Source organism: Carex rostrata, chromosome 27, assembly GCF_964058835.1.
Source record: "Carex rostrata chromosome 27, lpCarRost1.2, whole genome shotgun sequence".
In the NCBI taxonomy this organism is placed as follows: Eukaryota; Viridiplantae; Streptophyta; class Magnoliopsida; order Poales; family Cyperaceae; genus Carex; species Carex rostrata.
In genome coordinates, this window is record NC_135944.1 from 4,477,435 (window position 1) to 4,494,753 (window position 17,319).

General features: G+C 28.9%; 1 protein-coding gene across 1 annotated transcript; it reads left to right on the forward strand.

Moving 5' to 3' along the window:
• The first annotated feature begins 13,098 nt into the window (after positions 1 to 13,098).
• Positions 13,099 to 17,191, forward strand: LOC144544910 (putative beta-1,3-galactosyltransferase 2). Its single transcript, XM_078293457.1, has 11 exons — positions 13,099 to 13,752; positions 14,386 to 14,485; positions 14,710 to 14,771; positions 14,944 to 15,155; positions 15,382 to 15,445; positions 15,560 to 15,632; positions 15,725 to 15,845; positions 15,935 to 16,022; positions 16,138 to 16,263; positions 16,422 to 16,531; positions 16,642 to 17,191. The coding sequence occupies exons 1-11, from the start codon at positions 13,619 to 13,621 to the stop codon at positions 16,821 to 16,823; spliced, it is 1,272 nt and encodes a 423-aa protein (XP_078149583.1). The 5' UTR covers positions 13,099 to 13,618; the 3' UTR covers positions 16,824 to 17,191.
• The last annotated feature ends 128 nt before the right edge of the window (positions 17,192 to 17,319 follow it).

Genomic DNA, 17,319 nt, shown 5'->3' on the forward strand with positions numbered 1-17,319 from the left:
CGAGCTGGACCTAGGTCACCCGAGCCAAAACCTCTGGCTTAGCTTGTGACAAGCCAGCCCGAGCTAGCTCGCGAGCTGACGAGCTGGCTCGCTAAGCTTTATTGGACTGCTATTATACAAATAAAAAAATAAAAAATAATAAGAAAGTCCATTCAAAAAATTTAAGAAATTGTCCAGCAAGCACATCTTCAAGTAACTAAAGTCCATATCCTTTCTTTCCAAACCAAAAATACATTAATTTTGCATAATTGAGCCTTTGAAAATGGAACTGGACTTAAAATTATACGGGACTAAACCCTAAATCCACTGTAGCTTAACGAGCCGAGCTGACCCCTGGCTCAGCTCGTTTATTTTGGCCCGAGCCTGAGCCGAGCTAGCTCGTTAACAGCTCGGTCCACTACCGAGCGAGCTGTTAGCAAGCGAGCTAGAGGCAAGCCGCGAGCTTTTTTGACAGCCCTATCTTCAACAACCAGTATCAACGACCGGTCCGGCCACCAATCGCTAAAGACCCCCCAAAAAACTCAAAAAATTCAAAAAAATAAAAGCATCGAAGATGAACCCTTCTGCGACTGATTTGACCCAATCGCTGAAGGGTACCCCCTCAAAAATCTAAAAGTCTCTCTGTACACCACGTCAATTTTTGACGAAAACGTTCACCCTCAAATCAGAGTAAGTTTACTATCCCTAGATTAACAAAACCCATCTCCTTCTCTTCTCCTTCTATTTATTCCCTTTGCAGCCTGCTTTGAGAAGCACAGCCTTAGAAGTTGCTCGGAGAGAAAGAATCATGCATTGCTTGCATATTTATTCCTTTCCCTATTTACTTGCCATTGCCAAAGTATAGCTCTTTTTGTTGTACAGTCTCATTAATAAAAAAAGAAAACATAATTATAATGTTATGTACTCTTCAGACATCTTCACATAATCATATCTCAGGTACGGAGCCAAAAAAAAAAAAATTATAATTGAAGATACTCAACAATCAAATAAAGTGTGATTTAATTTTATAAATCAAAATAATTTAGAGTGTTTTCAAATTCAGATTATTTAAGGTAAGTCAAAATTTGAGTTAATTTAAACTAGAACATTTCGTTATAAATTGATACAAATTTTGAAAATAATACCGTAAAATTTTAAATTGGTCCACATAATCTCAAAATTTTAATCGAATGGTCTGAATTTCAAACTCAAATTTTACATCACTTTAAAAAATCCACTCCTTTGCCTCTTCTTCTACCTTTGACTCTCATAGTGACAACTTAATAATTTGAAAATGACAGAATAAAAAAACTCATAATTTGAGAATAATTTGAATTATGCATTGAGAGAGAAAAAATCCACAAGAGAGTAAAAAAAATCGCGAATAATTCATAAAATTTCGGGGAAAATTAAAAAATCGAATAATACGGAGAGTAATTTGCTAACAACTCAAATCTGAATTGTTCATAAACAATTCGCAAATCTTGTTACTATGCTGGCCCTTGCATGAAAATTGATTGACCTAATATTTATCTATTAAATTATATATATACTATATAAAACAATCACTATTTCTAAACATAAAAAACATCTACTTGACTGTAGAACTAAATCTGATCTCATTATGATTGTATAACAGTGTTACATTAATTTCATTGGTTATTGACTGTAGAGATAATTAAATCCGGTCTCATTATCTACCATTTGATAATAATTGTATGACAGTGCCACATTAATTACATTTGTTATAGAGTTGTTAGATATTTATAATCATGGTTAATTTTAAAAAATATTTGACCCAAGATCTGGATCCAAATCACTCATTTCCAAAAGAAACCATACTAAAAGAGGATCAATCATCATTTAGTAATAAATATATTAATTAATTAGCTTCCTAATTGTCTCAATATATAAACAAACAACAGAACATGCAACTGTTTGTGGGCTCCACCTCACGTGATTATCAACCAATTAGATGTAGGTCTTAAACCAATTATTAAATTTTAATTTACTGTTGTAAGGATAAACTCTATCCAAAAAAATAAGATAAAATTATTTGTTGATCCATTCAATGTTCTTGTTGTTGCCTTGATTAAACTTAGAACTTTGTGCTAACAAACTGCAGGAATTTTTGGAAAATAGTTTCCTATTTTATAATTACATAATTTTTGGAGAATGCTTGTTAGCACTTGTCCAAGTTGCTAGCACAAATTTTCAAACTTAACACAACAATAATTTATTTAGTACTTTTTTAGAAGGATAAAAAAAATTAATTTAAAAGTTTAAGGACTATTAAAATAATAATGACTTTATCTATTTAAATAATATTAAAAATTGAAAAATAAAAAAAATCTTTTTTTTTGACTAAAAATAAGGGTCAAGCTCATTTGATATTGAACTGATAGAGTTATAAGAGATTTATATCTCGATTAAATAAAATAAAAATGGCTCAGTACAGCTGAGCCTATGAAAATAAAATCTAAGTATGAAAAGAAAAAAGGAAAAAGTAAAGAAATAAAGCAATACCAGTTGAAAATGATACAAGAGGTGCAACAGTATACTGGTGTGTACCAGTATACCAGTATACTGATGTTTCAATATTATTTTGCCGCCTATGTTAATGTGTGGCTATTTAAGTTGTAAAATCTTAGTATTCAAGTATATCTTAGTATTCAAGTATATTGAGTGTTTCAGATTGATTTTTTAAACTTTGAAAACATAAATATAAATTTAAAGAAAAATAGAATCCTTCCCTCATAAAGAATATTAACCCCTAATTTATATGTATATACAGATCTAGAGTTGAAAACTAATTAAATTTATTAAATAATATTTCTAGTCAAACACCTACGCCATGTTTGCATGCAGTTAGGTAAAGCCCTGATAAATTGGCAAAACAATTTCATAAATGGAGAATAGTAACAACTAACAAGTTGCCTCCAAGACACTTCATGTGCACCTCATGGAATCTATGCCATCACCTATCTTTATACACATCACCTTCTATATTTTCATGAATTTAAATAAACTTGACCAAGGAGAAGGGTATTTTTGACCATTTGTAAAAGAATATAAACTAAGGGAGAATCTGACCAACATGTAGTATTTTTTTTTCGGTTGAGCTTCATTCAAGATAAATTAATTTAATGTTTTTGATAATTAGAAAAAAAAATATTTGATATCATTTATCAAACTAATTCAAATTTACAGCGGTATGAATTTACCTATTTTTATTGAAACATGAAATTTAATACAAAAATAATCCATACTATAAACAATGATCTGCTTATATACTTTATTCTAAGTATTTAAAAGTTAATTTATTTTTAAATAATCTAAATTCATTTATATATGTTATTACTAATTATTTTGCTTTCTTGAAAAATTATCCAAAGGTATTATACTTAAAATATACCAATAAGAAACGCCAGCTATGGTTCAGACTTCATGAAATGTACCACAGTAACCAAGATTGGATCTAAACCTAATCCAATCTTGACAAACCATAAAAAATAATTACACTAATTAATGTGATATTTTTAATTACTAGTACCAAGATTTGTATGCACAGAGAGCATTAGGGGTTGTTTCACAGAGAAGCAAAGGTAGCAAGAGAACAATATGCAAAGCACAAGTCTGACAAGCAATGCACCGACCATGAAAAGAAAACCTGATCATATCATTATTTTTTTATTTTCCAGAGTTCTAGGAAGAGTTGCATACAACAATTTTTGTATGATGAATTGCTTTGAGGTGTAAATTTAGAGGCCACAAATGAAATGTTTTGAGCTCTTTAGTTTGTTTGCTTGATTTGGTTATTAAATTTTTGTTGGTCTGTCACCTACTAATTTTCTTAAAAAATAAATAAAAAGAAAACAAAAAATGCCTAATTTAATAAGTCCCAAATTTCAACAGAAATATGGAACTTTTTTATTGCTAATAATTCAAATGCACTTGTAAGAAAAAATGATGAACAAGGAAGAGGATAATGCTACTTGAATTGAATATAGTTTGTTTTAAGGGGGCAAAAAAAAATGAGATTTTCGATCTATTTTTTAATTAACATGTAATAAACTAGACATGTTTACGTTGAAAAATACGGAAACGCTATGAATAATAGCGTCTCGTAATAATAAAATATTATAAACAACAATGCTTGAAAAATAGAAATTGTCTACTTATGAGTAGTAGAGGAATGTTGTTCTAATTTTTTTTTAATGGTACAGATAAAAGGATTAATTATACTATTTTTCCCTTTTTTTTTAATGGGGAACATGATGTATACTGTTTTGTTGGAAATAGAGAACAAATGTACTTGGTTTTCAATTTAAAATATGTTATTCTCTGTACTTGAAAAAAATGGACAAAATTAAGGGCTCTAGGTTGCAATATGATAATCAGATTGCATGATTAGAATCTAGGTTAAACATCACATCACTCAACTGCACACAGCTACTCTTTGATGATCCTTTGTTTCCATAATGGTGTTGTCATGTATGTGGTTACATAAGCTTCTCCTTAATTCTGATATAGAGATGGCACTTAGTGGTTTCTGAATTTTTTTCTTTCACTAATTATTAAGTTGGTATATATGTTTTATGAGAGGAATTTCTATGTGTATGTCATAATTTTTTTTTATTTTCTATTAACAAAAAATTTAAATAATATTTCACAATAATTTTGTTAAATGTCATCTATATTTTTTTTGTCTACATACACATAAAAACCAATCAGTTTTAGATTTTATTTTTATTTGAATAAATTATCTTCGTTAGTGCATTTTGTAAGTTTAATACCAATTAAAACAAAGGCAAAAGGCCGTATATTTTACATGTCCATAAAGAAAATGATATAGATTGTATGTAATGGTTTTGTTTTGATATTTGATTTTCAAATTTAAGTTGTTTAAATTTTAAAAATAAAAACATAATGGATGCAAAATAGAAAGAGACATTTGAATCATCCTCATGTTATTTATTTGATTAAATTATAATATGATAACCAACTTTGCTAGCTAATATTTGGTAATTGTTAATTAAGATACATCAACATTGTACATCACATTTAATAGCATTAAATCCTTCTTTTTCTTTGAGGCCATGTGAGCTAAAATTTATGATAGCTACAATGATTGTAATTAATTAACACATCAAACTTTAAAATTAAACAATCTGAATATTCTAAATGGACATCTTCCTGGTTTAAAAAAATGTTAATTATCTTTGTGAAAGTTTAATTTATAATTAACTTGATTTTCTGAATTATATCAATATATCTACTACACAGATAAAATGTATTTCAAATAACAATTTTATGATTAAAAAAATATCAAGATTAAAAGCGGAGGGTAGTGAGGGAGGAGTGTTAAACATCTCCTATAAATTTAAAAAAATTATAATTTTGTCCATTAAAATTTTATAATTTTCATGCATCAAAACTTCTTAATCTCTATATAAAATAAAATTGTACTACATTAGATATCTCTTTCAAATCTTCTTATTTCTGAATTATTAAGTGGTCCAAGACAACCTCATGACTCTTAAAAGTGATAACCCTCTAAATAGAAGTATATAGATCTTACAAAACAAAGATATAATTACCAAATGGGTAAGTTAATGATGTACCTTTTGTAGGTTTGCTTCCCACCAAAGGTTAAACTAATTATTATAATTAATTAAACTATGAGAAGCAACTAAAAACAAAGAGGCCTCACCTCAGGGGTTGTTGCACTTTATCACAACCAAGGCAGCTCAGATTTATTCATCATCATACCAAGCATCAACAAACACATTATGTGTTTGAAACTTTGATGCCATCTCATGTTTCCTTCAACAAATCAATAATAAAAGGAATGTGGCATCTCATCACTTGAAACTCTTTATAAACCCAATCCATTGTTAATTTTGTGGACCAAGAAAAATTCAAGGTATTTCTTTGTTTATAAATACTATGCATCAACACATGACTTGAATTTTTCTTGGTTCAAAAATTTAAAATAATTTGTTACATTCAAATTATTTAAAAAAAATGGACCAAGAAAAATTCAAGGTATTTGCATGTATAGACTGGAATTAAATTTATTGAGAAGACATGCCAATTGTGAGATTAATTTAAAAAAATATTGAATTGGTATTTAACGACTAATTAAGCCGTTATTCTTTACGAGTAATGCAATATGTTGTATTTTTATTTTATTTTAATTTTAGTTTGTATACAATTAAAAGATTGAAAGATGGAAGGTTAACAATTTTTTTTGTTACACTTACTTTTCATGAACTTTGGTTTTTTTTATTTTTATACTAAATAAATAAGAATATTCAATATTAGTAAGACAATATAATACATATCTCGTGAAATTAAATTCAGAAACCATCTCAGTTGACCTTAAACCCATCTTTTTGAGAGTCAAGTAATTTCTAAAAAGGATTAAAAAAAATATGGAATTATATGGTTTTCACTTTTTTAAGATAAATATTTATTTTTTATAAATAAAGGAAAACATCTTGAGAGCATATAACACATATTATATAAATAAGAGTAAAGAATAAGAGTGAGTCTATGGTACTATGCATATCACGGGTTGTTACCGTGCTACGGCTCTATATTCGAGTTTTCAAATCCTAACGGTCGATCTGAACCGTTCATCTTGTTCTCCATATTAATATGTGTTTGGAGACCAAATTTTACATTTTTTTGAAATTTTTTTACTATTTTTTTAGATATTTAGAAAATCGCTTGATCTGAAAATTCTGGACCATCCAAAAACAGTGATTTTCAATAAATCTAAATTCAAAAAATGTAAAATTTGGTCTCCAAACACATATTAATATGGAGAACAAGATGAACGGTTTGAATCGACCGTTAGAATTTGAAAACTCAAATATAGAACCGTAATACGGTGCCAAATCGTAATATGCATAGTACCATAGACTCACTCAAAGAATAAGTATCATGAAAGAGAGAACTTGTCTGGAATATGGATAACAAACCATAGACCGGGTCTGTGTAAAAAGTACCTCTTTAGAGAGCCATGTGATAGCTCCTCGTTCTTGCACGTGGCGCTGCAGACATCCCAATAATTGTCCAGTTCCTCTCCATTTCATAAAAACTGGACTCGTCCACCTCCTATAAGATTTTGTCATTATTATTTAACAAAAGAACAAATTAATATAGTGAAACTATTTAATTGGTAATTAGAGACACATTGATCGGATTACATTTTTCATACTATAAATAGCATTTTCTCATTTAGCTTGAAAATTCATTATTTGAATTATTTTCTCAAGTCTATTGTCCTTATATATGTCTCTAATATTAACTTAATTAAAACTTCCATAATGATTATTTTAGAAAATATACTATCCATTTTTTTTCTAAGTTTAAATAAGACAGAGATATGTCATATTTATTTTATCAATGACTTGAAAAGGAGATATTTTTTCTTGAATGGAATGGAGAAGATGTACTATGAAGATATCTCCTATGTTCAAGTTTAGTATCTACATCTTTCTGGCGCGAGAATCGAAACATCAAATTTAAGCTTTTAAAACACTTGAAAAAAGTTTGAAATAGGTTTGGAGCATTGAAACTTGTACAATCTTTTGGTGGTTATCTCTTTATCTTGGGATCTACATCACATGATGCAAATTGCAATGCATTTCAATTTTCAAGTCGGCGGTTGGAATCTTCATAACTTGATTCTCTCTTTTCATTTTTTAAATATATTTTTGTGTCGGTTTGTCAGACATTTAAATTTTTAAATTTCAAGTATATTCAATCATTTAATTGAGGCTCCATGTAAATATTGAACGAGAATTGATCATACTTATTGAATTTATACATAATACAAATCATGTTTGGTAATTAATATTATTTTAGTATATAAAATATGTTGTTAGTTTGTTAAATGCAATATATTATTGTATTTTTTTTTAAAATAAACTAAAATTAGTTGTTAGTTTGATAATCCTAGTAGCATGATACATAAAAAAAAAAATCATATAATAATAATTTTTTTTACATTAATTTAGCAAGATAAAGTTGGACATTTTAATAATTTAAGTAGAATTTATTTCTTATATCTAAATCTGACTCATAATTTAATCCAAAGAAATCCTATTATTATTATTATTAATTTTTTTATGGTGACTAGAAAAGGTAAGAATTAAAGGTGGAAGATCTAAAGAGGTACACATCCTTTTCAGTTTCTGACCACGTGAATTGAAAGAAAATTATTTCTGTTTCAATTTAAATGATCAAAATGGTTTGGTATAAGACCATTACTGAGCACATTTTCACTTTTAGAAAAAGAACCAAGTATTTTTTTTAAATAGGAAAAATGACAATAAATTTTAGATGGCATGGAAGAAACCACACCAAATTTGCGGTTTCTTTAAAAATTTGTTAAGAAACTGTATATTTGGTGTGTTTTCTTAACGCTCCACAAAATCAATGTATGATTAAATTCATGCCATCGGAAAAAGAATTTTTTTTTTCTTTACTAAATATTTTTAAATGCATGCATATGTAACATCTTTAAAAGTTCGTTAAGAAACTGTATATTTTGTGTGTTTTCATAACACTACAAAATTAATGTAGGGTTAAATTCATGCCATTGGAAAAAAAATCAATTTTTTTTCTTTACTAAATATTTTTAAATGCATGCATATGTAACATCTTTAAAAGTTCGTTAAGAAACTGTATATTTTGTGTGTTTTCTTAACACTCTACAAAATTAATGTATGGTTAAATTCATGCTATTGGAAAAAAAAATCAATTTTTTTTCTTTACTAAATATTTTTAAATGCATGCATATGTAACATCTTTAAAAGTTTCTTTAAAAGTTCGTTAAGAAACTGTATATTTTGTGTGTTTTCTTAACACTCTACAAAATCAATGTACGGTTAAATTCATGCCATCGGAAAAAGAATTCATTTTTTTTTCTTTAATAAATATAAATGCATGCATATTTAACATCTTTAAAAGTTTCTTTAAAAGTTCGTTAAGATACTGTATATTTTGTGTGTTTTCTTAACACTCTACAAAATCAATGTACGGTTAAATTCATGCCATCGAAAAAAAATCATTTTTTATTTACTAAATATTTTTAAATGCATGCATATGTAACACCTTTAATTTATTGTTCTTTTTTTCCCTATATAAATGGGTACATTTATTTAAAAACTAAACAGTACTTCTATTAATTGCTTGGATGGAGCAATGTCATGTAACCCATGAAACCCCTAATCTCCTTATGAATAAAGAGAAGAGTATTTAGGTAGGGAGGCTATTTATTTGTTATTATTGAAGATGTGTTAGAGCCAATTAATAATGTTTATATCCCCTGTCACATATGTGCCATATTTAATTTGATAATGATATTATCAATTACGTGTAGGGGAGATCATGTCATATGACCCACTATCTCCCATCTCACACCCAAAATAATTAAAAAAAAAAAAAAAAAAAGAGAGAGGAAAGAAGTCCCTTTTGCAATTGTGTGAAGTTGATTTGGATTTGCTTCTAACTATAAATTATAGTTTTACCTCTTAATACCTTTTGTGGTATAATTAATTAGATGAATCCATAAATTAAATTTACTATAATAATATGTTTTATATGCGAGAGTAAAAATGTTCAATAGTATCAGTATTTTTGCGGATATTCTTACCAGTAATATTGATATTCTCCAAAATAACAAATTTTGTCATCTTATTCTCAACAATAATCATTTTTTAAGGCGTAGATAATATATATTGTTGTAGTTAAGTTAATATTTTTGTTTAGTTATGGACCATCAGTTCAAAATCTGAATCAATTACTGCTGTGTCTACATTCCCAGAGAAGAAAATCGGAAAGCCCGCCTATATACTTGCTAATCGGGCGCAAATAGACTAATTCGCATTCTCTGGCTTCACATATCTGTTATTTTATGACATAACAAATTAGATGATTTTATAAGTAGTGCAATGTATAAGTTTTCGTACTTTCTATTTTAATCAAAGAAAACCTATGTAATAGCTATCTTGTATATCGTTGAATCAATGCAATCGCCTACGGGCTTTCAACCAAAAAAAAATCTGAATCAATTCGATCTGAGGTGGAATGTGCAAAATCCTTTAACATTCGTGCGGATTCTGATTGAACAATCTGGATCTAAATAAAATATCTTGTTACCTTAAGTGATGTGAATTCTCATTAGATTGGGTTGGAGAAAAATATTTTGAAAATAATTCAAAGATGAATTCATCTTAGTAAGAAGTAGGGATAATTATATTTATGAATATTCTCCCTCTCAAACAAGGTATTAGGACTTCAATTTTTTTTAATTATAATTGAAATGTATTGAATCTGTGTGCATGGAAAGAGCAATTAACCAATTACTTCATATAAAAAAATTACAATAATAAAAACAACCTTTGAAGTAGGTAGTTGATGAAAATTTTATTATATGAGGTGTATGAGAAACCTTAATTGCTTGCTCAATTATTTATTGAAATACAACTCACAACTTTGGAAAATTTATATCATAATAATATAGTACACATGTCATCCCAATAATGCATCTCACGTTTTTGAGGCACTACATATATATTCATTAATTTTAAAATTTAATGAGACCTTGTGTGTATTAATTAATTAATTAAGTTCCCCCTTGAGAAAGGTTAAGTTTCAATTAGAAACAAGTGAGCAATCTCTATCCTACTAATAGACCACTGTCCTTAATTATTGTGGCTTATTAATTCTTGTCATTAACCCCTTAATTAAACAATGTGTAATACAATGCAACAAGGCTACTTGTCAATATAAAATTAAATAACTTTGGTCTTTGGTCACCTATAAATAAAATAAAATAAAACAAAATAAAATAAAATAACACTTTTTAGAAACAAATTAAGGTAATGTCATGAAAGCCCCCCCTAGAATTTTGACTTGATCTTGCCCATTTTCTGTTTCTGCAATAAAAATTGTACTAATTAATATTTCATGGAGTAGTTAGATTTGCATTGTGATTATATATTTAGTTAATATATGGGAATAATACATCGTGTAGAAGACTAATTGCATGAAAACATAAACCAAACATTAAATATTGGTCTAGAGGACTTATTTTATGATAGCATTAAATTAAATATCAAATTAACAAAATTGTAACATTTTGAAGAGCATGAACTGTAATTTATTTGTGTTAATTACAATTAAAAGTTTCAAAATCAAGTTGTTACTATTACATGATAGTACAACTATATATATAATTTCATATGTGTACCAATAATTAGATTAATATATAGATACAAAATGGTGAATACATCACATCAAATATCTTTATTGTAAGTTCAAAATCTCATAATAAAAAGTAAAAATAATGTCTCAATCATTCCTTTATTGAAAAAAAAAAAAACATTACACCAAATTTTCAGAAAACCACAATGGATGGTGACTCATGAGTCATGACTCATGATTTAACTTGTTAACTTATTCTTTTTCAGGTCAAGCTCAATATTTCAAAAAAAGCCTAAAATGGGTTCAAATTATTTTAAATTAGAACTATAATGAAGTACTGTATCACTCGTGATATCAGTTGGTGATATCAGTTGGTGAGAGCTTACTATAATGAAATAAATGAAGATATTTGCTTGACTAGTGGGGAAGTCGGCAAGCCTAAACAGTGTAGCTATTGATCTAGAAAGTATACATACTTTCTTCTTCCAAAAATAGTGTAAGCAATTAGGCCATGAAAAGAAAAGGAAACCGAATCTCCTGCTCCTCGGGGTGCAGGAAATTTCTGCCCCCAGAGTTACTGTGGAGTAGAACCGGTTAATGTTAAAGGGTTTAATTACTGTTACTGTTTTTAAATGAAGGCCTACTCGCAGTGACTCTGGGGACAGAAATTTTCTGCCCTCCGGAGGGCAGACGATTCGGTCTCAAAGAAAAGAAACCCAATTTAAGTGGCCATAGTTGAAATGGTGGTCAACAAAACAAATTTGTATACCAAAAAAGAGGAAAGTTTTCACTATTCACAGAAATTTGTTCCATTTTGATTTTGGAGAAACTTTATGTGTAGCTTTTCAAAAATTTCAAAATTACGTATTTTTTCTTTTACTATTCATAACATTATATATTTATTATTTTAAATTTTATAAACTCACATATTATGTAATTTATTGTAGCTTTTGTAAAAATCATTTTAAATATATATAGTCAGTGGCGGAGTTAATTAAGAAGGGACAATGAGGGTCAATTGACATCTATTTTTTATTTATTTTTGTATTTATTAATGATTTTCTATATAATTTAGAATAAAATATTATGATACTGTAAAATTGACTCCCTTACTCTGCAAGAAAATTTTATATGATTGAACCCTATAGTTTGAAAGTCTGGCTCCACCTCTGTATATAATTCTATATTAAAAAAATTAAAAATAGATAGCATATGTAAGGTAAATGTCAAATTCTCTAATTGATTAGTTTGTGAGTAGAAATTGTTCATTTTTTTCTACTTATTATGTGTACACAGTGACATTTTGGAGTAAAAAACCATACCATTGTTTTTTTTTTTGTTCAAGTTAATTAAAAATCTATTTTGTGATCAACTGACAATGACAGTAAATGATATCTAAATTTCTTTAATGGAAAAAAGATATTTTTATCCTTTTTTTACATGTGGTTGAATGAAAGTAGATATAATCAGAAAAAATACAAATAATATTATTTTATGCGGTTGAAATTTAATTGATGAAACCAAAATTGATAATATTTGCAAATGGGTAAAATTCAATACTGAAGGCAACACCATCTTAAAAATTACACACACAATGATAGTATCAATGATTGATTCATGGCATTAAAAACCAAAAACCAAAAAAAAAAAAAAAAAATCCAAAAGAACCCCACATGACAACTAAACTGTTGTGACAATAGTACCACCATATCCAAACTATAAAATAGCTTTGCACAATTCCAAGCTGTATTCCCTCAAGACCCACATGGCCAACAGCCTTTTGTCATAGTGCTTGACTAGTCAATGGTCTACTCTTCAAGGGTATTTTAGTCATTTTACATCCCTTACTGTGGTGGTTTCTTTACAGTTAAAATTGGCAGCAAACGAGCTTCCCTTGATTTGCATAAATGTCTTTGTGAAGTAACTGCACAGTTGGTAAGAGTCTCTTCCTTCCCCTTCAAACCAAAGATAAGTTTCACACAAGAAAACCTTCATCTCTAGAGAGAGAAAGTAGAGAGAGAGAGAAGGTGCTAAAGTTGGAGTCTTTATTTGATTCCTGTAGAGAGAATTTTACAATAAGTGGGGGTGGTTAAAGATATATCCAATTAAGTGCTTCTCTTCTTTATTCTCTTCTTCTTCTTCTTCTCTTGTGAGGTCTCTTCAAGCAAAGGAAAGATTCCAACTTTGAGGGAATTTTGGTATTGGGTACCAGGAATTGAGCTTTTTTTTTCAAAGGAATTTGATGTTTTATGTGAGCAAATAGAAATAATTTAGTGTGATCTAGTGTTATTGTCAATTGAATTGAGGAAATCAATTCAATTGAATGATGGGTAGTTTGAATTGGAGGCAATTATTTGTGATTTTGGTTTGAATTATATATAGAGAGAGAGAGAAGAAGAAAAGGAGAATTTTAGTAATGAGCTTCAAAAACAGAGCAGCAGGTGGAGGAATTGGTAATGGAGAGTCCAGTTTTAGAAGCAATGTATCAAAAAAATGGACTGTGTTGCTTTGCCTGGGGAGCTTTTGTGTGGGACTTCTTTTTACAAATAGGTACAGTTTTTTTTTTGTTCCAATTAAAATTCAAAATTTGTTCTTTGCTATTTTTGGTGATGAATTTTAGTAATTGTAGATTGCCTTTTTCCCCTTTTGTTATGTTTTTGATGATTAATTTTGTCTTATTATTCTCTTCTTTTTGCCTGAAAATTTATTTTCAGAATAATGTTATAGTATAGTTAATATATTTTTGAGTTTCTTCTATATTTTTTGCAGAAGAGCCCTGAAAGATATAGTAATTTAATTTTTACTTCTTCAATGATCTTCTTTTTAAATCTATATGTGGGAAGCCCTTGTGTTCTTCAAATTTTCTCTAATGTATTTCAAAGAAAAAAAATATGATTAATAAACTTAAGTTTCCTTGATATTACTTAAAGTGTAGACAAGATCATTAATATAATAAGCATATGCTTACCTATCTGGCTATCTGAAACATTAGTTAAATAACATTGGTTGGTGATAGCAGGAATTTGCATCCTTTACTACATAATTTTTTTGGTGAATAGATTTATATATATAATTTTATTTTCCTATTTGAAACATTAGTTAAAAAATAAAATATTTGCTTAAAAGAATCATTTGTTCTTTTGTATAATTTTTTTTTAATTTTAATTTTATTTTTGGAAGCAGAATGTTGACAATGCCTGAAGCAAAAGAAACCATAAGACCAGCAGCTCCTGATAAAAGTCTAAGGATGAATCTTGTTTCTACTGATTGTGCTACAAAAACTGTAAGTTGTTTTTTTGTTGTTGTCATGTTGCATTTACATTTTTTTACAATATTACAAATTTTCCATAACTGGTAAGTGGTAACTTTAGGATTCATAGTTATCCATTCCAATTGAAAAACAATAGAAAATAAGCCTAAATTACTTTAATTAGTGTAATTACTATAATTATATTGACATTTCTTAATTAAATGTGTTTATTTTTTTTATTGTAATTTGAACAATAGGTAGAAAACCGGGACCCGAAAGATAGTCTCAGTGATGTTCCTAGCACACAACATGCCATACAGTAAGTTGCTCTTTAGTTTCCATTTCATTTTCCAAATTTTTTTTTAACAATAAATACCAATCCCTTCTGATTACTTAATTGCAAATTAGACCTATCATTATTAGAACACTGGATAAAACAATATCAAGCCTATGTAATGAAATTTCTTTTTTTTCTTTTCTTTTGAATTTAGAACACTGGATAAAACAATATCAAGCCTAGAAATGGAGCTAGCAGCAGCAAGAGCTGCACAAGAGTCGGTTTTAAATGGGGCTCCGTTATCTGATAATATGAAATCCACTGAATTAACGGGTCGAAGAAAGTATTTCATGGTTATCGGTATCAATACCGCTTTTAGTAGTCGTAAGCGGAGAGACTCTGTTCGTGCCACATGGATGCCTCAAGGTTCAATTTCTTAATTTTCTCATGCATTTATATTTTTTTTCTAAAGCACCTATTATTGTTGTAATTTAAGATTTAACCTTTGTATTGGAGATATTTATGGAAATACATTAACAAAACCTCTGTTTTCTTTTGATCTGTTTCCTCATAAATTTCAAATGAAACATTTTTATTATACGTCGCAACTCGCAAATATTAATATAAATTTCTTATGTGGTTTAATACATAGGCGAGAAGAGAAGGCGGCTTGAGGAAGAGAAGGGGATTATCATTCGCTTTGTCATTGGTCATAGGTATGTATATTAAATCTCTTACTCGCATTAATTCACACAAATATAATAAAAATAAACAGAATAAATTGTATTATTCTTACTATTTTATTTTTTTCATAATTTTTTTTTGTTTAGCGCTACATCTGGAGGTATATTAGACAGAGCAATAGAGGCAGAGGATAAAAAACATCAGGATTTCATGAGGCTGGTATATTTTTTTTCAACTACTAATTTTGCATTTTATACATCAATATATATAGAATTAATTTATCTAATTAATTTTACATATTTCCTTTTCAGGATCATGTAGAAGGATATCTTGAACTTTCAGCCAAGACAAAAATATATTTTGCAACAGCAGTAGCTATGTGGGATGCCGACTTCTATGTCAAAGTCGATGATGATGTGCATGTAAACATAGGTAAATTCAAGGGCCATACTGCAAATTATAGTACTTTTTTCTTTAATTTTTTATACATCATTTTAAATTATATTAAAAAATAAATGCAGCTACTCTTGGAAATACTCTCATACGACACAGATCAAAACCTCGTATGTATATCGGTTGCATGAAGTCTGGCCCGGTACTTGCTCAAAAGTAAGAATTTATAGTTCTTTTAACCCTTTAATTTGGATTAAAATTCAGAAATACCATTACGGCTGAGAACAAAATATTTTGCTACTAATACACGTCGTTACGACTTCATTCACAGAGGAGTCAGGTACCATGAACCAGAGTATTGGAAGTTTGGAGATCCCGGAAATAAATATTTCCGACATGCCACGGGACAGATTTACGCCATTTCAAAGGATTTGGCTACATACATTTCTATTAACCAGTAAGTATTTTCTTCAATTTAGAGGTTATATTACCGGTACAATTTGACTGGTAAAAAAATGGCAATGCAACAAGTCTTTCTCTCTTTTAGAAAGTTGTTATCTGTCATTGAAAATTTAATAAAGGGAATCTAACTTTGTAATCTGTAACTTACAACAGGCATGTGCTACATAGATATGCAAATGAAGATGTATCAATAGGAGCATGGTTCATTGGATTAGATGTAAATCACATAGACGATCGAAGGCTGTGTTGCGGTACCCCACCAGGTAGCTAGGCATCTTTCAATTTCCTTTTTTCAATTCGGATGCATCGAAACAACGGGGTTTTGTATAGCCGTTCAATAGGTTTTCTCGTGCTAATTTAATTTTTTGATCAGATTGTGAGTGGAAAGCACAAGCCGGCAACTTATGCGTGGCGTCGTTCGATTGGAGTTGTAGCGGGATTTGCAAATCTGTAGATAAAATACGGGAAGTTCACCACCGGTGTGGCGAGGGCGAAAATGTCCTTTGGAACTCCACCTTTTTGAAACCCCAACATCAGCTTCTAAACTCAATATAAAAACATCAAACAAGAAAAAAAAAAGAAAAAACCAAGTAAATTATATTATGTTTCATTTCTTGTTTACATACATATTACTATGTTAGGTAGGTGCTCTTTGTAGAGAAATGAATTTTTGTTTATTTGTTTTTGTTTGTAAAGGGAACTTTTTCTTTTTTGATGTAGAAAAAGTTCCCCAGTGATAGGTATTGTGAAATGGAAGAGAGAGAGAGGGGAAGAGAGAGAAAGGGATATAGAGGTATAGAGAGAGAAAGAGAGGAGAGGGAGAGAGGGGTCTCCCCCCACATTCTTTGAAAGATGCAACATGTGATGGCCATGTTACTCATGTGTTCTTTGTAACATGCAACTTTTATGTTTGTGGCTGTCAATAATCTTAATTATAAGCAATTATTTGTTTAGTTTATAATTTCCTTATAATTCCCCCTTTTTAATTAATTAAATTGTTTCCAAATATTGCTCTCCAATCTCCGTTGATTTTCATTGAGAATTATAATTT

Coding starts and splice junctions, on each gene's coding strand:
- LOC144544910 (XM_078293457.1), top strand. CDS start 13,619: ATGAGCTTCAAAAACAGAGCAGCAGGTGGAGGAATTGGTAATGGAGAG. Junction 15,846..15,934: donor TGATGTGCATGTAAACATAG/GTAAATTCAAGG, acceptor AAATAAATGCAG/CTACTCTTGGAAATACTCTC. Junction 16,023..16,137: donor GGCCCGGTACTTGCTCAAAA/GTAAGAATTTAT, acceptor CTTCATTCACAG/AGGAGTCAGGTACCATGAAC.